Source organism: Lepisma saccharinum, chromosome 17 (assembly GCF_977018435.1).
Source record: "Lepisma saccharinum chromosome 17, izLepSacc3.1, whole genome shotgun sequence".
NCBI lineage: Eukaryota > Metazoa > Arthropoda > Insecta > Zygentoma > Lepismatidae > Lepisma > Lepisma saccharinum.
In genome coordinates, this window is record NC_139245.1 from 22,565,128 (window position 1) to 22,588,953 (window position 23,826).

General features: G+C 38.7%; 1 protein-coding gene across 5 annotated transcripts in view; it reads left to right on the plus strand.

The window, feature by feature from the left end:
- Positions 1–6,220: 6,220 nt before the first annotated feature.
- Positions 6,221–23,826, plus strand: part of Rcc1 (Regulator of chromosome condensation 1) — a 38,864-nt gene continuing 21,258 nt past the window's right edge. The window contains exons 1-5 of one of the 5 annotated variants that reach the window (XM_083139100.1): positions 6,221–6,548; positions 14,892–14,936; positions 20,356–20,458; positions 21,771–21,979; positions 23,197–23,376. In XM_083139100.1, coding sequence (XP_082995226.1) covers positions 6,543–6,548; positions 14,892–14,936; positions 20,356–20,458; positions 21,771–21,979; positions 23,197–23,376 — 543 coding nt within the window. In that variant the 5' untranslated portion in view covers positions 6,221–6,542. The remainder of the gene's footprint in view (positions 6,549–14,891; positions 14,937–20,355; positions 20,459–21,770; positions 21,980–23,196; positions 23,377–23,826) is intronic. The other 4 variants (XM_083139103.1, XM_083139102.1, XM_083139104.1 and 1 more) reach the window with 4 other exon arrangements.

Consider the following 23,826-nt stretch of genomic DNA (forward strand, 5'->3'; position numbering starts at 1 on the left):
TATTAAAAAGGTACAAGACCTCATTTTTTTTCTTTGTGCACACCCAAATATAAAGTTCTAGCTACGCCTATGACTATAACTGTTAATCAGGACCGTATATAAGGAGGTTTAGTGGGTTCAAACCCCCCATTGAATAAAATACTAGAAACTGATCATAGTTTCATAATATAATTATCCTAAAATAAACATTTGAATTTTAAAATAAAACACTAATGTATTGAAAAATTCTCAAACCAAAAGAAATTCATCTGCGGCGCAATGATTGTCGGACTTTGAAACCTACCCATTGTCAAAGCTTAGCTAGAGGCCTGCTGTTAATATTTTTCTTTTGACGCCTGTTTTGCCTGAGGAAGAAACTTTATTATTATTAATATTATTATTAAATATCAGGGACGTAGCTAGGTTGATCAGTTTGGGGGGCCCAAAACTAAAGGTTTTTTTTTCTATCAAACCATTAAAAACTAACAAACTATTAATATACCATATAGGCCTACATATATGTACAGTATGTGTGTGTGTGTGCTTTATATATATTATATATACATAAAAAAATAACGAATATGGACTCGCGAAATCCACGGCCATTATTTGGGAATCTAAATGCAGAATGAACTCATTAACTTAATGGCATCTAGACAGTCTTTAAAAATCCATGTATTTTCTCTTATGTTAGATTTGAGACACCAAGAACAATGCCATTAGTCCTTACTCCTTAGATATGTAAATTTGATCGAAGGAAATTGAGAAGTAGAGAACACCGTAGCTTTTGTTTATAGCAGAATCGAATCCAGCGCCCTTTAGTGCAAGGCGACACCGTTAACCACTATTCTATGGGACATGCCCGAGTCTTTGTGGGGGCGTACTGTACACATTGGAGAATGATGACGATATATAAGAAATTTTATGCACACATCTAATTCCTTAAAAGTAAACTTCTTTGTACGTGCAAAACTGAATATATGATGGCAATAGAAATAACAAAATTCCCGCGTGCTAAAAATATTACGCTCTCGTCTTTGGTACGACAGATTCAAGGTTCGATCCCTGGTAGGAACTCCAAAATTTCTGTGATGGCCCAACATCGTGAGGACAATTGGGAAGCTACTTGAAATCAATATGTAAGCATTCAATCTCATCGTCGCATTTAACCCAAGATGTAGAAAAGCGGCGTAAAATAACGAAATAGAAATGATTGATTGACTTGGTTCATTTTTACTTCACTTCTCTGACACTTTTTGGCTAATCGTGAAGATGAGAATGAGTTAAGATTAAATTGATGAAAGGACCATCACAAAGAAGACACATGCCCAGGCCGAGATTCAAACCCGGGACACACTGCTTCCTAGCGTAACCTGCTAACCACTCCACCACGGAGTTGACGGCGCAAATAGAAATGAAAATTAGAAAATGCCATCTTGAATTTGCAGGAACAGAGTTCATCACCAACGGCAAAAGATTTTCACTCCCACTAGGATAAGTAAATAACAGAATATGCTTGATAAGTAATTTGACTCTCCATGTTTCATGATATTATTATGTAAGTAACTATTATTCGTTGTATAACTTCGGATTAATTCTATTTGTATGTGTAGTCAACTTTCCCGCCTAAGCAGCAGCCACAACGTCTGCATTTGCGGGTGGAGGCGAGGGTTGTTAAAGCATAGAATATGGTTAAAGGTCCAGGAATTTTAAATAAATTCAATTCCAGTCCAGGAGAGAAAATCAGCAAGTGTAAATGGGTTCTGGACCGTAAGGAACCTTTTCATCTGTAATTTTCAATTCGGTCTAGGAATATTTTTTCCAGATGAATTTAAATTCGGTCCAGGAACCTTATTTCCTGATGGTTTTAAATACGGTCAACGAACATTTTTTTCTGGATCAGTTTAAATTGGATCCAAGTTCCGTATTGAAATGAAACAATTCGCAACTTCATACGAATTTCAATTGTGCGAGAGAAAAGGTTCCGGTCCTGTTACGGAACCCTGTAGAACAAATTAGAATGTATGCGTTTCTTGATCTTTAATAATGCCAGGGTTGTTAGAGTTCCAGGAATTGTAAATAAATTCATTTCCCATCCGGGAGAGAAAATCAGCAAGTGTAAATGGGTTCTAGGCCTCAATTCGGTTCAGGAACTTTTTTTTTTTCCGTATGAATTTAAATACTGTGCAGGAACTATTTATCCGGTTGAATTTAAATACAGTCCGGGAATCTTGTTTGCAGCTGAATTTAAACACTGTCCAGGAACCTTTTTTTTTTTCACGGATCAATTTAAATTCGGTGCTTGAATCTTTTTCCAGATCAATTTAAATGCGATCCAGTAACCTTTTTTAATGGAACAATACACTACTTGGACCAAATTTATATTGTGCGAGAAAAAAGCTTCCGGCCCTGCAACGGAACCCAATAAAACCCATTAGAACTTATTGATTCCTGGATTTTTGACAACACTGGTGGACGCTAAATGAAGAAAAATCAGAAAAAGTCATAAAAATATGCATAATTTTGAAACGTAATATTTCTAGAGCATGCACACTACTATAAAAAGTTGACTACTTACGTCGTTTGCTTCCATGAATTGAAACGTGACTTATTCTTCATCACATGTGAGATCAAACATGTGGTTGATCAGTCGACCCTACTTCAATTTTTTTCGAGAGGAAGACAAGCTGGCAGCTTCGCCGGCTCCCGTGGCGGAGTGGTTAGTACATCGTGCTACGATACTAGGTATCCCGGGTTCGAATCCCGGACTGGGCATGGGTGTTTGTAGTGTCCATTGATAAATTTCATCATATCATCACTAATCCCCATCTTCGAAATTAGCCAAATGTGGCAGAAAAGCGACGTAAAATGAACCAAATCAATCGAAATTTCACTCGCAATGCATGAAAATGAGATCTCAAGCTCTCCGTGATCCTACCGGAATCTCGCGTTTACAGAAGCTAACTATAAAATCACTTCTCGGATCAAGCTGTTCTTCGAACTAGCTGACAGTCATCAATTGTCGACCAATCAACACAGTAGGGCAAAATGAAGCAGATGTTTCTTGAAAATAAGTGGAAAGTTACCAAGGAAGGATATATAAAGTCGGCACATTACAAAGGCTTATTATGGCCTTTCCCTTCATTGCAGGTTATGAGCACAAGGGTTGAGTGTGGGAACCTGAAGGAACCGCGACATCTCTGTCATTCATCACCTGCCAGAAAAGGGACAAACGGTATAATTTTGTCTCTTGCAATTTGAAAAGCCTATGTTCATGCTGAACCATAAAGTAATTAACCCAGAAAGTCCTAGCTACCTGCAGTGCGTTTCGGCTCGGCCGATAACCAGAGCCAGATGAAGAGAAGATTTTGTGGGAAGGGGGGACCTGGCTTAGGCCCCCTGGTGTGCATGAAGGGAAAGTGTGTTTTCAAAAGGTCCCCGACTTCTCAGAAAGGGGCGGCCCATAAAATCACTGCATTTCCTACCAATGCATCTGTTTGTGTTCATCCAAAGTGTATGTCACCGTAGGATCCGAGTTCTGTCCGTTGCGGGACTTCTTGAGTCTTTTGTCAACATGGTGCCAATCAGAGTTTCTTTCTGCCAAGGTCGTTGCACCTATGAATCGGCTCTTCAGCTTGAGTGTCAAAAGACATGTTGTACGGAGAAAAGTAGCACCGGAAAAATTACCTTCTAAAATACGATGAAACCTGTAAAACATCCACAGATATTTATTCGGTGGTGGTCCCTCTGACAAAATATCAATATTCTCAAAATTCTTCGAACGGACTGTGTAAAACATTGCAATACTTCAAAACTAAACCTGCTCTGCAAGACAAGGAAAATTCCTCATTAAGCAATCAATGTTCCTTTGTTAAGTTGGTATGTTCAGTATGGCACTATATTTTAATTAATGCTGATGGAATAAATCAATAAAGTTTGTTAAATGACACCGACTCCTTACCACAAGAATATAATTATTCTTTACGGATATCCCATATAACGGTTGAGAGTTCGACGTGCTCACCCCACGTTACCCCGTTACTGGTTAAAGATCTCCACAACTCTAGGTAGGATTGGGGGAGGGAGACTGGCAGTTGGGAGATAGGCTAAGGCCCTTTCAGGGCTGTCGAACAACGGGTTATTATTTATTTATAGATGCTTAAATATATGTGCAACCACACATGTCTTTCCAATGACTTATTGCAAGGGTTGGTTATTGTACTTGACTCAATAAAGTGAACTTACTGTGTGAGGCAGATTCATACGAACTAAAAATAGCCATAATTTATTTGAAAATGACGAAAATGTATTTACTTGTTGAAATTTTCGATTCTTCGAAACGTTTGTTAAGGAGTTGAGTTGAGTTGGTGTTTTATGTCCACTTTATGCACAGTAAGGCTAATCAGGACTGGACATACAGTTTAATGTAAGATCCAGACCACTATGTGCCTCCACCCATGCATCGAACCCAGGACCCCTCGATTACAAAGCAACGACGCCATCGGGGAGGCATCGTTTGTTAAGGAGGATTCTCAAAATCGGTTTTCACGAAATCGAAAAAAATATGCGACTCAAGAAATCGTACAGTTTGTGGAGATAATTACTTTTAACATGTTGCGTGTTTTATACTGTTTCAATAGTAGAATAGTTATTTGATGCGAGTAATACTACTTGCACTGAGATATGATAATCTACATAGGGATCCTGCCACCATTATACTTATTTTATCGTGTATTGCGCTCTGATTCGGGACCACTTGTAACTGTTTGCATATATGTGGTTTACCGCTGCCAAGCGGTCGTTCTTCAATCTGGCCACAAACTACTCAAGCTCGAAACATTATTTAGACGCAACGGTAACACCCAACGCCCAACCCTGCCTGTTGTTGACCTGCAACTGCGAGGGGTGGAAAGACCGCTCCCTCAAAATTCCGAGAATCATCGAAGTGCTAGGTTCCTACACCGACATCCACTATAGCTAGAACCAGGAAAACGAGAAAGAAATGTATTGTTTGGGGTTCATGCCACTCACATTCAAGAGCAGTGTTTCAAACTGAAAGCAAATTTACTGAAACACTATTTTGCAATATTTGTCATGAAAGTAAACTTTTCAGGAAGTGTAGAACAGTTTGCCGGGGCCACGTGACCGTTTCGGGGGGCCAGTGCCCCCCGTGCCCCCTAACGACGTCCCTGTTAAATATTTATGAAAATCATAAAAGTGTGAAGTAATGGGCAGCCACTTAATACGAATTTTTTTCACATGTTTCCCAGATATCTTTTCATCCGCAGATAAATCCCCACGGCGTTTTCTAACCTTTTTGGGAGTTGCAGGTAGCTTCCTATGGTGGAACCACGAGCAAAACAACCTGCGCAGACCCGCAAGTCCTGTGCACCGTACCCCCGCGAGTAGGGGAGGGGGAGAGTGGACCATGCTTCCTTATGACCCGAGGTGGAGGGAGAAAGGGAAAGCTGCGCGGGGACTTTTCGTCCCAAGGTTTTTTCCTTGTGGTCGATCTATATCAGTCCCCTCTTCCATTCTCCTTGCAACGACACAGGACACACTAAGTCACACACACAGCCGCTAAGACACGTTCTGAAATGATGGATGGAACAAGAAAAAAATTGAAAATCGCGTCCCAAATTCTTTCTAGGTGCAGCGCGGCTCGTGCCTTGAGGCCTTTAGGAAACGCGACAAATATAAGACTGACCGGTCAAGGTCATCTATAATGGAGAAAGAAAGCTTACTGAAAAGTGTCACTGTTGCTAACTATTCATTTGGAAAAAGTACATGTTGAAAAAAATATTTTCGAGCTTTTTAAAAGAATGAAACGAAAATATGAGTTTAAATTTCCCTGTTTTTTTAGCTTTCATTAAATTTCCCTTTTCCCTTTTCACCCTCAAATTTCCCTGTGCCGAGGGAAATTTCCCTGCTTTTTGCATCACTGGTTGTACCTTATATGAAGCTAAAAATGACTTTAAGGAGTCCTTCAGGGATTTTCCCCCATTGAACGGCAGAGAGTGGTTGCGAAGCAACTTTTCCGAGAACGATGCGGGAAAACATTTTTCGTTTCTTGATCTGCTGCAGTCACAGATTAGAAATAGGCTGCAGTTATGAATTTGGAAATGGAAACTTTTTACTACAAAGTGCTGTACTTTTTCCACAGCTCTAAAAGAAAACTCACAGTCACAACTCCATAAATCATTTGGAGAGGAAGGAAGAAGAAAGAGGGAGACAATGTAAATATAATCTGTGCCACATAGTATGATAAACTGTGCCAGCCGGTTCCAGTCATGGACTAATTCCGAAATTAAATTCTTATTTTGAACAATGTATCGTTAATTATTTAAATTCATGTAGTGTTCTGATTCTGACATGATAGAGTGATGGTGAATTGGGTAGTATATTTGTTGAAATGAGAAATGAGAAGGTGGCAAGACATTTGATTTGATTTTAGAAGTGGACGATTTACGCGGTTAATTTGGACTATTTGGTGTGGTAAGATCACGCTACGCGAACATAGTTTTCGACTGGTATGAGTTGTGCATGTTTTCTTATACGCTAGGATGGGGGTAGGCAAAAGTTTAAAATGTCTATTTAAAATATGTCAATTATGACTGAGAAGATTAATAATACAGCATTGGCTTACCTGTACCTGTGAAATGAGAGATTCGAAATGCAAGTTAGATCACCTGGATGGTAGTATGATTCACATCATTAGTATTATTTTGCAATCTTTAGAACATGCGTTGGCATTTGAATATAATTGGGAATGATTTCTTTATTTGGTAAAATTTTCAAAGCCGGAAAACTGATTTCTTCAAATTTACAGGAGAAAGTACTTACGTAATTGAGTTTCTGTAGACTTGTGATAGGTCGTACAAGTGTTCTCTCTCTCGTCGGTCAAGTTATTTCACCATTAATTCATGTTTGTATGCGAGTGCTAATGGAACCTAACCTAATCTTGTAGGCATACTTCGTCCCCTTGATGGTTCGTGGGGCTATCGTGGATTTTTGGGGCTAACGCCAACCATCCACAGGTAGCCCCACGAACCATCACGCACAGGGACGAGGTATGCCTACGAGGTTAGGTTAGGTTGCATTAGCAATCATTTTGGTAACCCTCATTTTCACAAAAATACCTACGGAAGGGGAAAAACAAGGAAGATTAATTACTCGATATCTCTAAAATGGAAATTATTTTCATTAAAAAAAGCTAAATCCCTTGTTAAACAATCTTTCGCAATGCAGAATAGGTAAGTACGAATGTCAACCATTACAAAATAAATGAGTTACAGACGCGGTTTCCCGGCTTTGAAAATTTTAACACGAACAAAACATTTTGACACCCCCAATCTCAGATTTTTATGAAAATTTGTACATTCATAATTTTCATGGTGGGAATAAATCACACATTTTTCTGTCTTCTCTGGTCTCTTGTAGCCTCCTGAAAGCTTCCAGTGTTATCCATGTGTTTCTGGAACCTTCAGTACCTACATTTTTGGGTCCTGATTTTTTTTAAGAAGGTCTTTTTTTATTAGGAAGCAAAACAAGCTTTTCATGTTGCCAGCCCTTTTGTAGTGAATTGTTATTTCCGTGAATTAAGTGTGTAGATTAGCAGAAAGACTGGGGACTAAGGCAACACAACTGAACCTACTTAACCTATTTGTGTAAGAAGTTGGTTAATTGAATGATTATTTCACATAAACACAAATATGCAGTGGTCAGAACTAGCACGCTACTTGTAGCGTCGCTACAGTAGCCAGTTACAAACAATATTTGTAGCTGTAGCGACGTAACATTTTGAAAATGGTAGCGGTAGCGAAGCTATAAAATTCCTGTAGTTGTATCAAAAATGTCACTACGAATGTGGCAACAGCATCAGAAAAAATCGACAATAACCTTTAATTTTGCAGGATGTTCATAAAGAAAAAGTATATTACATGGAAATACAGATTATCTAGATTGTAGATTATAGATATCTGCATGTTATTTAATTAGTATCTGAATGATTCAGATATCCAGATAACTAATTGACATATGAATATATTACAGCTAAAAGCTACGTTTTTTTTTAGCTGTATCGCTATTTTGGGGAGAAACATGCCTCATTAGCTTCATCGCTGTAAAAAAGTGCCTCGTTTGCATCACCCCTGGAACAAATCCTGTGGATATCCATGGTGTAAGAGACACCAAAATGTCATTAATTGCTGTGTAAAACACAACTTGCAGTGCAAAAACGAGCGATCAATTTTCCACTGCACTGACAAAGGAAAAGTGCCAGCAATAAATGGTTAACAGCATTGATCATTGTCAGTATATAGGATCTCACCAGCAAGAAATTATTGTTACAAGAATGATAGAGTTTCTGGAATTGCAATTATTTTTGCGATAATATTTGTTCACAAATTTTAAAATTAAAATACGTTTAGAACACTCGGGGTTACACGACAGTTGCCTCAATACATTGTAACATATTGTAATATGTACGTACGAGTTATTGACTTTCCTGCAGAAAGGACAGTTTTCTTTAGTTAATATACATAGTTTTCAAAATTATGTATCTTTCCTACTTTTCTGTAACTTTTGCTAATCATGACATCATCATTATCCTTCACAGTTTCCTGCCTTGACTGGGTCGGCATAGAAGTCAAGCATCTCCATTATTTCCTGGTCTTCCACCACTCCTCTCTCTCACAGTGTTACAATCTTGTCCTGTTCTCCTAACACTCTCCACTATCTGCTCTTTCCACAGACATCTTGGTCTGCCCCTTGGCCTTATTCCCACTCCTTGTGCATTATAATCTCTTACTGGTAGTCTTTCTGCATCCATCCTCTTCATGTGCCCGAACCATCTCATCTGTGCCTGAACTATCTTGTCCTGAAGCTTCACCACACCCACTGTCTGTCAGATTTCCTCATTCCTTATTCTATCCCTTCTAGTCTTCTCCCATAGACTCCTTAAAAATTTCATCTCCACTGCCTGCATCTTTTTCTTGTCTCTCTGTCACGTAATTATTGGCACATAGTATGTGTTACATATTACCTTCTTGCATTTCATAGGTACATACCTGTTCCATATTAATCTTCGAACGCTTTGCTATAGTCCACCACCCATTTGTCCTCTTCTGTTTACCTCCTCATCTATTCTTCAACTCTTCTGTATAATGACAATGAGGACGAATGGTTTATTTAATTATTCTCTTTATCTATACTCGCTTTCTGCCACTTTCGGCTAATTGTGAGAACGAGGAAGAATGATGAGCAGTGTGGGGAATGGAGGAGCAGGAGGATCCCATTCTCCCAACTTGGCATCTTTCCTAGTTTTTGTTTTGAGTCCATTTTATGCATATATAAGCTGATCGAGACTGGATCCGAGTCACTATGTGCCTTCGCTGGGTATCAAACCTGAAGCCCTTTTGTAAACAAAGGCCCCCAGGTACTTTTCATTCAAAATGCTGCCTTCATATCAGTGTATTAAAGAAATATTAATTCTCAAGAAAAATGTGTTGATGTGAACATAAATACATAATCCTACCAAATTTCATTTGTGTATGTTTGTAATCATTAATTCGGGTAACACCCTAATTGCAATATTCATATTTCAAATTTGAATTGAAATGCCACTTGCATAGGTATGTTATTCTCAAAAACTATAGTAAAAATAAGTAACTGAAGTAACACTGCTAACAAAATTATCAAATAACTGGAATCATGATAATAAATAACAGAATCTATTTACCAGTAGTAGGAGATTTTTTAATATCCACATGGTTATTTTTAAGTCTTTTTATGCAAAAGTAGTGAAGTATGAGTGGCGAACAGGAGTACCGTAGCGAGCTACTTTTAGGTAAATGTAGCTGTAGCAAAGCTACTTTTAAAATGTAGCGTTCTGATCACTGCAAATATGCTGCTATATTGAATATGTAAGGAAAGATTAACGAAGTAACTATTTTCACCAGGTGGTGAAGCTAGCTTTTGAGCTACTTTCACCAGATTTTATACTGCATGTCAGGGTTTCTACCAAAATAGCAAATCCAAAATTCTTGACTTTCCTTGACCTTTCTTCCCTTTTTCTCAACATGTATTTAATCGCCCCTTAGTTGGAAATTAAGAAAATGTATATGTACGTACGAGTTATTGACTTTCCTGCAGAAAGGACAGTTTTCTTTAGTTAATATACATAGTTTTCAAAATTATGTATCTTTCCTACTTTTCTGTAACTTTTGCTAATCATGACATCATCATTATCCTTCACAGTTTCCTGCCTTGACTGGGTCGGCATAGAAGTCAAGCATCTCCATTATTTCCTGGTCTTCCACCACTCCTCTCTCTCACAGTGTTACAATCTTGTCCTGTTCTCCTAACACTCTCCACTATCTGCTCTTTCCACAGACATCTTGGTCTGCCCCTTGGCCTTATTCCCACTCCTTGTGCATTATAATCTCTTACTGGTAGTCTTTCTGCATCCATCCTCTTCATGTGCCCGAACCATCTCATCTGTGCCTGAACTATCTTGTCCTGAAGCTTCACCACACCCACTGTCTGTCAGATTTCCTCATTCCTTATTCTATCCCTTCTAGTCTTCTCCCATAGACTCCTTAAAAATTTCATCTCCACTGCCTGCATCTTTTTCTTGTCTCTCTGTCACGTAATTATTGGCACATAGTATGTGTTACATATTACCTTCTTGCATTTCATAGGTACATACCTGTTCCATATTAATCTTCGAACGCTTTGCTATAGTCCACCACCCATTTGTCCTCTTCTGTTTACCTCCTCATCTATTCTTCAACTCTTCTGTATAATGACAATGAGGACGAATGGTTTATTTAATTATTCTCTTTATCTATACTCGCTTTCTGCCACTTTCGGCTAATTGTGAGAACGAGGAAGAATGATGAGCAGTGTGGGGAATGGAGGAGCAGGAGGATCCCATTCTCCCAACTTGGCATCTTTCCTAGTTTTTGTTTTGAGTCCATTTTATGCATATATAAGCTGATCGAGACTGGATCCGAGTCACTATGTGCCTTCGCTGGGTATCAAACCTGAAGCCCTTTTGTAAACAAAGGCCCCCAGGTACTTTTCATTCAAAATGCTGCCTTCATATCAGTGTATTAAAGAAATATTAATTCTCAAGAAAAATGTGTTGATGTGAACATAAATACATAATCCTACCAAATTTCATTTGTGTATGTTTGTAATCATTAATTCGGGTAACACCCTAATTGCAATATTCATATTTCAAATTTGAATTGAAATGCCACTTGCATAGGTATGTTATTCTCAAAAACTATAGTAAAAATAAGTAACTGAAGTAACACTGCTAACAAAATTATCAAATAACTGGAATCATGATAATAAATAACAGAATCTATTTACCAGTAGTAGGAGATTTTTTAATATCCACATGGTTATTTTTAAGTCTTTTTATGCAAAAGTAGTGAAGTATGAGTGGCGAACAGGAGTACCGTAGCGAGCTACTTTTAGGTAAATGTAGCTGTAGCAAAGCTACTTTTAAAATGTAGCGTTCTGATCACTGCAAATATGCTGCTATATTGAATATGTAAGGAAAGATTAACGAAGTAACTATTTTCACCAGGTGGTGAAGCTAGCTTTTGAGCTACTTTCACCAGATTTTATACTGCATGTCAGGGTTTCTACCAAAATAGCAAATCCAAAATTCTTGACTTTCCTTGACCTTTCTTCCCTTTTTCTCAACATGTATTTAATCGCCCCTTAGTTGGAAATTAAGAAAATGTATGTTTTTATTCAATGAAAAACTTCTACCTCAAGGCTGGTTAAACTGAAGGTGTACTTTAATTATTAATGCATGTAAAAATGTATGCATCAGACAGCATCCTGAATGGGGAATGGCCACATTACTTTAATATTTTTTTTTACAAGACTTCATACATATAAGAATGTACACTGCTCGCCATTAAAATTGCAACACCCAGAAGGAAATGAGATAGAAACACGAAACTTGGCAAATATGTAGTTCATAATAAGATAAGAAAATGATTACAGTTAGAGCTCGGTGGTGTGACATGTGACATGTAGAACATGGTTGCATAACCCCAAGGAGCTAGTAGCGTGTACAGCCTCCACGGGTGGCAATAACTTCTGCAACACGGCGAGGCATGGACAGAATGAGTCTATCGATGTCTGCTTGCGGTATGGCGTCCCAAGCGGCTTCCACACGGTGCCAGAGGTCTTCAACATTACGTGCCGGAAACCTGAGTTGAACCAGCCGGCGACCCACCATGGACCAGACATGTTCAATTGGCGACATATCCGGCGAACGTGCTGGCGAAGGAAGCAGGGGCACGTGGTTAGCTTCCATAAATGCGAGGACATTCCTTGCAACATGGGGGCGTGCGTTATCCTGTTGAAAAGTGGCATTATGCAGTGCATGGATTAATGGGACAGCAACAGGGGTGAGAACCTGTGTGATGTACCGTTGGCTGTTCAATGTCCCTTGAATGCGTACGAGATGCGAACGAACACCTATGGCGATGGCACCCCATACCATGATACCCAATGAAGGCCCTGTGTGATGAGATGATGCATGATGCAGGCGTCATGAAGCCTAGTGCCACGGTGCCACCACATGCGTGTACGTCCATCATGATGTTGTATACAGAAGCAGGATTCATCAGAGAACACTACAGCATTCCACTCCACCATCCATGCACGACGGTCTTGGCACCATCTCAGATGCAAACGCCTATGCTCTAGCATCAGAGGAATCCGCAACAGTGGGTGCCGGGAAAAAATTCCCCGGTTCGCCAAACGACGAAGCACGGTTCGTGGGGACACTGGACGTTGTAAAACATCCCGTACTTCATGCGCAATCCTCGTTGACGTGGCTGTTCTGTTTGTGAGGGCCATGCGTATCAGACATCTGTCCTCTCGTTCCGTCGTCCGACGCGGACATTGTGAACCTCTACGTCGCTCTACAGTGCCTTCCTGGACCCACTGGTTCCATACACGGATCACTGTGGATGCATTCTGTCCTTCACGGGCACCGATCTCACGGTAGGATAATCCGCATTCACGGTATGCAACAATTCGGCCGCGATCGAACTGGGAAACCTGCTGGAATCGCTGCCGTATTCGACGACGTGGCATTGCTGACCGATTTTAACACACTACACTCACGACCATGCACTTTCACTGCTCTTCTGCACCTATCTGACCTGCTACAGGTACCACTTACCAGATGGCGTGGCAGGCACGCATGACGGCCTTGCACACCTAATCATTTCGTTCTGCACCTGTCCTCTACACACTGTGCACATTTCGTCCGATTCCGATTACTCCTTCTGGGTGTTGCATTTTTAATGGCGAGCAGTTTAATTCTTATGAAACAAAGCAAAAAAATCTTAACCACAACTCAATACAATTTTAGATTTCCAATTTTATCAAACCCCGGTACAGGTATATAACAATGTAAATTCCTATATAGTGTGAAACAATAGCAAGAATTCTTGACCACAAGCTTAATTTCATAACTTTTTCTTGACCTACCTGCTGATTTCTTGACTGGTAGACACCCTATGTGCATGATTTACAACCTGGCCCTTTCATTGTTAGGTTAGGTTTAGGGCTATTAGCATTAAAATTACTTCTGTAAATACTTCCCAACACCTGATCATGTAATTTCTGTTCTTCAGCACTTTTTGCTATTCTCACTACCTGGTGACAGGAGTAGTCGCACCCATTTGTAATTTAAAATAACTTCTCAGCAGTAAGTTCAGCAACACTGCCAATGAATATAATAAAATAAGATAAAAGACAATGTTATGGTATAATTATTTTTGCTGGTGAAAATAGCCCTACATGCTATTCTCACCACCTGGTGAAAGTAGTCTTGGCCTTAATTTAATTGTGCAATGGGTCATTGACCATACCTGTGTAAACGGTATCATTAATATATTTAGTAGGCATTTGTCACTGAAACATGAACATGGAAAAATATATAAATATTTATGTGAAAGGTTCTTTAAGAAGATGCAGTAAGTACTAGTCATCATACCTGTTTGGCATGTGCATTTAGCAATGTAGCCAATTCATAGGATGTAGAACAGCCACATTTACAGTGAAGAGATTATTATTATTATTTATTTGTTCAGCACAGGATTCATTTCCCAATTATGTTGAACATAATACACTGTGAATAAATAACAAGAGAGAAGAGAAAAAAATAATACATGAAAGTCTGAGCGTCTATATACACAATACAGCAATCAAAAGTTGGGCACCAGTTTCCTATTGGAAGTTTTTTTTTTTTTAAAAAAAGTATGTGTAAAAATTGAAGATTGAAAATTTGGATGAATGAGAGGGGAGGTAAGAATGCTGTATTAGCTAGGTTTTATGTGAACACAATTCTTTCTAATGGTTTAGCATCAATTCGTTGTAATTGTGTAAATTGATGATTTTGATTTTTAACTGAGAAATTAAAGCAAATGGAATGAAAACCAACAGGTGTATTTTCATTTTAAAATATTTCTGCTTTTACACGTCATACAGTACATTTTGCATTCCAAATGATTAATTTAATTGTGTATTTTGAACAGAGAGAGAAGACATGCATTATTTGTTCCATAATTTTGAATGTAGAAAGGCCAATATGGTTGAAACATTTCATTTTGAAAATGTTTAATTTCTCAGTAGACATTGCCCCATGTGTATAGAAACGTGTATAATCTTCAATTTGTATTAAATCCACCTTTTCCTTGTACACATGTGATATTTGCGATGAAGTACCACATTAATGGTATTCAGTATTCGTACTATCAGGATACGAGATTTTCTTCTCTCTCTTGATGGAACAAGGAGGCATGTTATCCTAAATGATGCATTGGTAATATTCATGTGCTTGACTAACTTTGTTGTTTGTGTTCTCTCAGACTGTCTGTCTTAAAGCTGCAGAAAGAATGACTCCTCTTAAGGAGGTATGTATTTTTGTGCAAGTGAGTTGCATTACTTCCCATTGGGGATCATTCTTTAATCTGGTTCTGGGTGCTTTTCTTTCCATGTCACGTAATCTTACTTATCACAACTTTAGTTTCACCCATGATGGTGATTGAGACATGCATGCTTTTGTTGTTTGTAGCTTGTTTGTCAAATATTTGTGCATGATATATGTACCAGGGCTTAAAATTAACAAATATCTAGTCTATGGGGTAATTACTGTTTCCGTGTAAATGTGTGTAATAAGTGTAAAATTTTCTCTTACTGATTGATCAGCCAGTTGTAATCCTTATTAATGAATGTTAATCTCGAATGGCTATTTTGTATATCTGATCCCAACGAAGAATACTCTGTGTCCAGTCTTAGCCCTTAAATGAAGAGATTGATTTAAAATTTAAAGTTTTCAACAAAATTTTATATCTCGGAAACTTTGTATATTAGAGTTACCAATTATACATTGTTTTGTTCAGTACAGAATAGGCTATAAGCCTATGATTAAAAAATCTAATTACATTTATGAAGGGGAAGAAGACAGAACAAAAAAAAAACTTTTTTTTTTTACAAAATATGAATTTTGTCCCGCCCCCTTTGTAGGTAACACAAGGATGTGAGAATTCATAATGGTACCTGCATATTGCCTGATATGTGTTCCATTCCCATGGAGAAGGGGGGGGAGGGGAGGAAATGCACCCTTGTTGCTTATACAGGGTGGCGACAAACCTGGAAAACAGGGAAAAGTCAGGGAATTTCAGATGTCAAAAAAAGTCTGCAGTCATGGTTCTTGCAAGTAGAAATCTACAAATCTTCACTCAGTAGTAAGTCTTGAAGCTTTCCTACCGACAAGTGATGAAAAGTTTCTCTCGGGCTATCAACCAGGTGAGTTGTGAAAAGGATTGATGAGAGAGACAGCTCTCGAAAGCTTGGAATCCTTTCCACAACTCACCTGGTCGATACCCCGAGAGAATCTTTTCATAATTCACTCTAATCTTATTTTTTTTAAATCTCATTTATTCTCACTTTTTGAAATTTGAAAGTGCCTGCATATGAAACATCAGTGTAAAAATCCCTAGCAGTGAATTGTAATAATTTTTCAAATCCATTATTTCCAGTTTGTTATACTCAATCCTAGAGAGAGGAAGTCAATTTCATGTAAATTCCCGCTGGAGCCACTTTGCACACTAGTTTGAATCCCACTTTAGACTGTGGGTCCAGACCTGCATAAAGTGGACTTCTTGGGACATACATGTCACAGCTGGTGTTTGATGGTTAACAATTAGCATTTCTTCTTACCAATCTGGTAGTGGGTCAAATCCAATATGACCCTTTTTCTCTTGCCTTTTTCTCGTATGTGTTTAATCTGTTGTCATATACTCTGAATATTGCCATTAACCTGTAGAAGAAGTAGCTTACATAAAAGAAGCAATTAAGTTTTTAACTATTGTGTCTATGGGTAGCTACAATGGAACCTCGATTTTTCAAGGAACCAAGCTGAAAAAACTAATATACAGGAAAATTTGATAACATTTTGCTATGCTCAGTCCATCAACATGGAATGTATAATTTGGGAATGTAAAGTTGAGGTTCCACTGTATTTGGTGCTATAATGAACCTCAGCTTTGAAACAAGGTGTACAGATTTATATGTAAATACATATCTAAATGAGATGCTAGATTCAGTGAATTGTTGTATGTGAGGTTGGAAAATGCTATTTTCATTTTCCCTATTTGTCAAACATTTTCTGACGTATATTCCATATTCATGCCATTACTACATTTCGATTCTTGTCAAGTACCAAATGTTTTCCAATCATCTATTCATTCCTTTTTTTCCCCTTTTCTTTTCTTGTTGTTTATTCAACAGAGAATGCAAGCTCAACCTTTTGTTGTGAAATCCATTGCATATTTTAAATAATACTTGAAACTGAATTCTTAAAATTACCTCATATCAAACTTTAGAAAAATGTTTTCAACAATATAATGGAGTCTAATGGTTAAATTTCATAAAATAACTATGTTGAAGTTCTGACTGTAGTACTCATATATTGGTATGTGAATGAGTTAGGCAGGCCAAGTTTGGTGCATTTATTATTGTAATTATGCTGTCACATGATTAGTTTCAATTTTTATGCATTTTGAGTAGGCGTGGTTGATTGCCTTAGTCATTTCCATCAGGGAAAATATCTTACAATAATGGTTGCTTTCCTATATTTGTAAAATAACTTCTCACAAATCAATTTTTTTAAACTTAGAAGACAGAAATTCGTTTCTCCAAATTTCAAGCTTATTTTGAACCTAATAACGACTTAATTGTTAGCTTCTACCTCGATGCCTTCATCATACCACATCGTCTCGGATGAGAGAAGGCTGAGTATGTACCGGCTACATCCCTACATCATAAGATCATTCGGTGTTCGTGCAGACGAGATCCTTTCAAACTTGGTGTCATGTCTCCCATCATTCCACATCTCTTCACCTGGGAATTTCCGGCACTTTTGATTTGACATATCACATAGAAGGTTTATTTGTTGCTGTGTTAGTTTCTGTAGTGCTTCTAGGAGATTTCCGGCACCGCAGATTTTTATATTTGGATCTGAGGGAGATGATGGTGAATGTGCAAAACGGTGCAAAGAATTCTTGCAATGTGGCACTTTTCTTGCTTCCTTCTGCGGTGAAGCAGACGACAAGAGTGGATCATGAACAGCATCCACTTGACTCTGCACAGCTGTTGATAACCCAGTACTGTTGTCTTTTGCCCTAGAGTAAAGTGGGCTCCATTTCAGAAAGCCAGTTAACAGTGGCACGAGACACTAATGCTTGTGAATTCTTGACCCACGAAAGATGGTTGCTCTTTAAATTTAGTTTATTAAAATAGAATCACTAGTAAAACAACATAAATATTCCAACATTTTCAGGTTCTAAAATTCTGAACCATACCATTCAATGCTTTCTTGTTTTTTTCCTCCCATCTTCAAAGTATCCATAATTCAAGGGTGCCTTTGTTCTTGGCTAATCACAGTATGTGTGTGTGTTTGCATTAAGCTTTTTAGTGGGCTGCATACGTCTGGTAATTTTAGCTATCATCTTTTGGCTTTAGTTTCTTCAATAATATGAGTATATAATAGTATTAGTAATTTTATGATGTAATTCATCCTTTACTTTCATCTTAACAGTGTTCTTTCAGTTTTTGTACAAACAATGATTCTGTTGTTCATTTGCTCTTATTACAATATTCAAGATGTTGTGATATATTCTTAATTAATGCAGTTCTTAAGGCTCAACTGGACCTTTGGCACCTGTAAGGGTGAATTTTCCTCTTCATTCGAAAAACCACTGTGATATTCCAAAATATGAAAAATTACATATGCTTAGAATTCCGTCTAGAGCATTGACGTGAATGTTCGTGTAGTTTGCTGTAGCTGTTATCTAGATATTCTCAAATGTTTCGCAATTACATAAGTACAGTATGCACCAAAATATGCAGTACTGAAATTAAAAGACGAACATTACATTGTTGCCATCTGAGTTTATTTATCCTGAAAGAAACACTACATACACACTATTAGCGAGTTATAACTTCCTTTTGACTACTGAGAACACGAGTGGCTGGAGCTATGCCCCATCGACAAACGCACATGCGCATTCGAGGTGCGCGAGTTTCAGTACTGTATATTTTGGCGCATACCGTATATTAAATTATTGATAATATCTACAGTCTGCGCGGAAAGTATTGACGCCACACCAGTGAAAGCAAGAACCACAACAGATGTATACACCAAACAAACAACAAAATCAATGTTGTACTACTCACCTTGTAGTCAGTATTTTGTCGACCCTCCTTTATGCTTCCGGCATTCTGTCAGTCGTTTTGGAACACTCAAAGCCAGGTTTTGGAGGAGATTAACTGGCAGATTGACCCAAATGTCCCTTATGGCAGCTTCTAGCTTAAGGAGTGTAGATGTGTCCCTGTTCCTTAAACGTCGCTTCATGATAGACCACAGGTTTTCAATCGGGTTGAGGTTGGGGCTTTGTCCTGGCCAATCATCAAAATAAAGGACACAAGCATCTTTGAGCCATGAAACCACACTTTTGGCTGTGTGACAAGGAGCCCCATCCTGCATAAAAAAAGATGCTCCACTTTTTTCAAAGGACACTTCCAAAACATCATTTAAGAGCTCAAAATAGGAGTACTGATTCATGGTCTGGTTTTTAGGAAGAATAACTAACTCTCCTACACCACCATAACTAAAGGAACCCCAGACCATAATACTGGGAGGGTGTTTTATAGTTGGATGTGTGTACTGAGGAAGGGTGGGATCATCACCGGGAGAACGGTACACTCGCTTGGAACCACTACCAGTAACAAAGAAAGTGGCTTCATCACTCCACAACACTTCTTTCCAGTCATGAACAGTCCAGGTACTGTATTTCTTACAGAAATCCCATCTTCTTTTCTTACGATGCTTCTCTGTAAGGTGAGGTTTCGGGCGAGCTCTGTAACTGCGTAGCCCTAAGTCATCATGGATCTTCTCCTGAATTGTCCGGAGGGACACATTATCAAGCAACAGAGAATTTTTTTCTTTCAGTTCCCTAGCTGTTAATGAAGGTTGGTTCCTTAGCTGCCTTTTCATGATGTGCAGTGTTTTTTCAGACACTTTCCTAGGCCGACCAGACTTAGGTTTTGGGCAAGGCATTTTGACCCCACCTTCGTCCTTGAAGCGTTTCACCAAACGTTGCACTGTTCTCAGGTTCACGCCTGTTTGTGTCGCGATTTCTGTGCTTTTTATGCCTGCTCTAAACAAGGCAATCACCTGCTTGTAAGGCATCGTTTCACACACAAAATCAACTCAGAACACCAACACAACAGCCCAAAATTCACAGGAAATACCACACGCACGTGCGCACGTACAACAACGTCTCCCACTCGAAACTGAGGGAGTTGAAACTTGCAGCTACGAACAAAGGAAGATCGCAGGTGGTAGTTTACTGCCCATGAACGGCAACTCTTTTCACGGTGTCGTTTAGGAGATACGTGATCCTATGTAAAAACACGAAAATAATTGACGTCAATGCTGTTGGCGTCAATACTTTCCGCGCAGACTGTAGATAACAGTGAAAGCAAACCACACGAAAATTCATGTGAGTGCCTAGAAGAAATTCTAAGTGTTTGTAATTTTTCATAGTTTGGAATATCAAAGAGGTTTTTGAAATGGAGAGGAAAATTTGAAAAAATTAACGCTTACGGGTGCCAAATGTCCAGTCGAGCCTTATTCCGTTGAGTAATGAAAAAAATTCAACTTTTTGTGCTAGTGCATGTATATTTATAATTTTGGCATATGAGAATATTGTGGAAAAGAAACTGATGTATGTGAATTAAATAATAATGTGTTCCCTCTTGGTTTAGCAAGAAGAGGCAAATTCAACAGTAGACACCATGGTTCGTAAAAGGGCAGTCAAGAGACCTGCTGCAGCAGAGAATAAAGTTCCAGCTAAGAAAGGAAGAAAGAGTAAGGAACTTTTGAATTTAAACATGTATTTAAAGTAACATTATTAGGGATGAGTCGATCCCGATGTATTGGTATCAGTTGGATTTTATTTAGCTATACAGGTCAATATGTAACTACTGTGCAAGTTATGGGTCTCCCCGATGGTGCAGTGGTAGTGTCGTCGCCTTGTAATCAAAGGGTCCCCGGTTTCGATTCCCGGTGGAGGTGCATGTTGGTTCGGACCCCACTTTAAACTGTAGGTCCAGTCCCGATTAGCTTTACTGTGCTTAAACTGGACTTACAACCCTAAATCAACCAACCAACTGTGGAAGTTATGCAAAATTCCAGGTTTCCATTGAGTTTGCACCAATATTATGTAAAGTAAACTGTATTTGTGTGATTACATAACAGTAAAAAAAAGTAAAGTGCTCCCCTGTGCTTAGCACCATGCCATGAAGGCGTATAGGGGGGTGTAGGAGTAACGCCTCACACTTTCTTGATCCGGTCATGAGTGGGGGTGATGTGATCAGCATCACGCCCCTGACTGCCTTTACCCCCCAGGGTTTCCCCCAGGTACCCATGTTATTCGATGCTGGGTGGGCACCGGGGCCGCTTCCAACGTTGGAAAAGCTCCCGGATTTGAACCGGCTGGGGATCGAACCCAGGACCTTTAGTATGGTCAGACGCGTTACCGACTGAGCCACCACGACCACATAACAGGCATTTTAATATTCTTATGTAAAGTTTTAATATTTTTAAGGAAAACTATGGTAAATTGATGCTTATGTCGAAGTGGGAATGCTCACCCACTAATATTAATCAATATTTTGAACAGTTTTTAATTGTTTCAATTTTCAGGCATCGATATCGGTATCTGTGGGAATCGGTAAGGGTATTGGTATCGGCTCAGCCCTGATAATTATGTATAAAACATGCAGTGAAATCAGTAGTTTCTAGTTGTAATGCTTTAGAGGAATGTCTAGTCGCTTGTATTATATCTGCTTTTTTTCTTTTTCTTTATGTATTTTTTTTTACCATTGTTTGCTTCATTACGCAGTGGCTGAACTTTGATATGTTGGTTTTCTGACAATTTTTGGCAAATCGTGATGATGAGAAGAACCGATGATTATGAAATTGATGAAAGAACACACATGTCAAGGCTGGCCTTGAACTCGGGAACTTCAGTGGCAATATCAAAAGCAGACCACTAGCCACCAAGCCACTGTTAAGAATGTATGTATGTAAAAATAATGCATGGGCTGATTCAGCAGAAGGTGTCAAGATTATAAAGAAAGAACTTCAGATGCCAGTACTGTATATTGTTCTGTTGCAGGTCGCACTTCATTCTTTGTTCCACCAACCTTAGAAAAACCTTCGGGTATGGTGTTTGCTTGTGGGCAAGGAGATGTTGGACAGTTGGGTTTGGGGGATGCAGATGGCATGAACGAACGAAAGAGAGCTACGAGAATTACTGGCTTAGACGATGTTGTTCAGGTTTGTGCAGGAGGCATGCATTCAGTCTGCTTAACAAAAAATGGAGAGGTGAGTATTTCTTTATGTAAGTCAGTAGTATTTAATGTTGGATTGATATCATTGTTACATTAAGGCAATATTCCACATTTATAAGAAAGAAAATATCTAGTGTAGTAACTTTAGCATTTTTTCATTCTTGCTAATATGCATAAGGTAGGGATGGGACAGACTAATCAATACACTATCGATATTGGCATAGGCATATCCCAGTATCAGTTTATTTTTTAAATTTCTGATACAATATATATAGTTAGTGAAAAATTGTTCCATTTTGTTACTTTTTAGAAACTTAAACATATAATTCATATGTCATGGTTTAGTAAAGTAAATGTCTAAATATGCAGTTCTTATTCAAAGGCAAGACTCATTGCAGTCACCTAGTTACATACATTACTTAAGGAACTTTTGATATTCTTCAAGGAATATTGGCATTTTTTATCAGATTGAAAGAATATGCTATTGGTAAGTTTTTAATGGTATCCGTACCACACCCCATACAGCAGGTGTTACGCGGCAGAAACTGGTGGAAATGCACTGGGAACCGCTTCCGCATCCACCATACAGCCCAGACCTTTCACCATGTGATTTTCACCTGTTCGGACCCCTCAAAGAAGCACTTGGGGGCGAGCGATTTGCGACCAACGATCAGGTGGAAACCTTTGTGCGCAACTGGTTCGCTACCTGCCCAGCTTCATTCTACGAGAACGGCATCAAGAACCTACCACAACGTTGGGAAAAATGTATCACAATGTCTCTGTTCCTTCAATAAATTTTGTTTTTCCGCACAAGGCTCGTTCATATTTGATTCACTCTCGTATTTCCAATGCTTATAGTCCAGAGATGAGCATTTTTAACACATGACCATTTGAAATATCCTAACTCTTTGGTATTCTGAGAATGAAGAAGTTATTTCCTGAAGCTGAAATTTGGATGGAAAATTATTTTCCAAAAGCTTGTATAGACATTTCTGGATCCCATACACCCCTGGAAATCATTAATAAACTAATTACAAAATACCATTTTTTTTGTACTTGTTAGGAATATCAAGGTACAATTCACGCAATGTGGTTTTGAAAGGTAAATGTCATACAGGGTTTGTTTAGGTGTGTAAAATTCTAACGTAAACATCAGATTGTTAGAATATTGGTTATTTTACTTAGTAAATTTTGTTATTGCTATTGGCAGTCATGTCATTCCCATCATTAATGCATAATTCTTTTAATTAGGTGTACACGTTTGGCTGCAATGATGATGGTGCTCTTGGTCGTGATACAAGTGAAGAAGGTAGTGAGTTCACACCGGGACTGGTCCAAATGGACGGCAAGGTCATCCAAATATCAGCCGGGGACTCGCACACGGCTGCTCTCCTGGAAGACGGGCGTGTATTTGCTTGGGGATCGTTTCGGGTAAGTTAATGGACAAGTGGCTTAACATTTATTTTTCATATTCAACAGATAGTGTATATTAGATCAATGACACAATTCTAACTGGAAGTTATTTGAGGTGAGCACTAAGTCCCGTGACAGGTTACGTTTGCAGCAACTTTTGAGCATGTATAGACCTAAACATGCATGCAGAATATAGTTCCACTGAGACTGGTTCTATTCTGAAATTGAATAAAACATGGAAGGGTACCACTGCGTAATACCACCACCAGGCTTTCATTGAAGGGCTGAGCATTAGGTTGAAACAACCAGTGTGAAGGGGGCTTATTGTTTCACACATAGGCAGCAATGAAGGCTTTGTTGAAGATGCATGTTTAATGTTCCGTGCAAAGGAAGGGAAGGGTGATTAGCACCAAGAGATGGACAGACAAAGATTTGAAGATTTGGTGAAGTGATTCATAAATTAAAACC